Source organism: Sinocyclocheilus rhinocerous, unplaced genomic scaffold (genome assembly GCF_001515625.1).
Source record: "Sinocyclocheilus rhinocerous isolate Xijiao unplaced genomic scaffold, SAMN03320098_v1.1 scaffold429, whole genome shotgun sequence".
Classification (NCBI taxonomy): Eukaryota; Metazoa; Chordata; class Actinopteri; order Cypriniformes; family Cyprinidae; genus Sinocyclocheilus; species Sinocyclocheilus rhinocerous.
Genome location: NW_015665829.1, coordinates 1,298,493 through 1,299,365, shown reverse-complemented (window position 1 = coordinate 1,299,365; position 873 = coordinate 1,298,493). Strand labels below are relative to the sequence as shown.

General features: G+C 40.3%; 1 protein-coding gene across 1 annotated transcript in view; it reads left to right on the top strand.

Annotated features, from left to right (window-relative positions):
- LOC107731578 (semaphorin-4A-like) overlaps nucleotides 1-873 on the top strand; it is a 26,349-nt gene that overhangs the window by 15,622 nt on the left and 9,854 nt on the right. The window contains 2 exon segments of the mRNA XM_016542699.1: nucleotides 302-429; nucleotides 581-775. Of these exon segments, the coding sequence (XP_016398185.1) occupies nucleotides 302-429; nucleotides 581-775 (323 nt within the window).

Below are 873 nucleotides of genomic sequence, written 5' to 3'. Positions count from 1 at the left end.
ATATATATATTATCATCGTGAAAAGGTTACATGGCCTCGTCCCTTGAGCGAGTTGTGATTGAGGACGCGGGCTCAGCCTCAGTCGAGTTGCCAGATACACGCATTATAAGCGTTTATGGATTTTTTTTTTCGGAGTGTCTTACATACACTAAGTGCAAATAGCCCGCCTTGTTGAGAGAGGCTATTTACAGTAGCTCCACCCACAAATGTGTTAACGATTAACTGCCATGTAAGTGTGTGAGAGTGCCAGAATGAATTATGGCTTGTACGGCCCCTCATACTATTCACTACGCTATTCCAGATCCTACATTCATCAGTTCCACGTACGTTCCCAGTGAGGAGAAGATTTATTTCTTCTTTAGTGAGATTGGAAAAGAATACGACTTCATTGACAAGTTTGCAGTGTCTCGCGTTGCCCAAGTTTGCACCGTAAGTATTGTTTTTGATGCATTTCTTTTGCATGTGAACATATTGTCGCTAGCATGTTTACAGAGTCATGAAACTCAAATGAAAGATTAGTTTCATTTGAGATGGTTTTATTAAAATGTCATTCTAAAGCAGGTGTTAATCTGTTTTTTAGAGTGATGTGGGAGGTCAGCGTACTCTGCAAAAACGCTGGACCACCTTTGCCAAGGCTCAGCTACTATGTCAAGCTGACCAAGAGCTGCCATACAACATCCTGCAGGACATTGTCAGCCTTTCACCACCAGAGGGCACGTCTGAGGACGAAACTCTATTCTATGGGATTTTCACTTCTCAGTGGTGAGGAAACATGCTTTAAATTATTACTCAGAGTTTTTTTTTTTCTTCCGTATTTGAAACTGGTGAGGATTTAGTTTATAATTAGCTGTTTTGCTTTAAAAAAAAAAATGT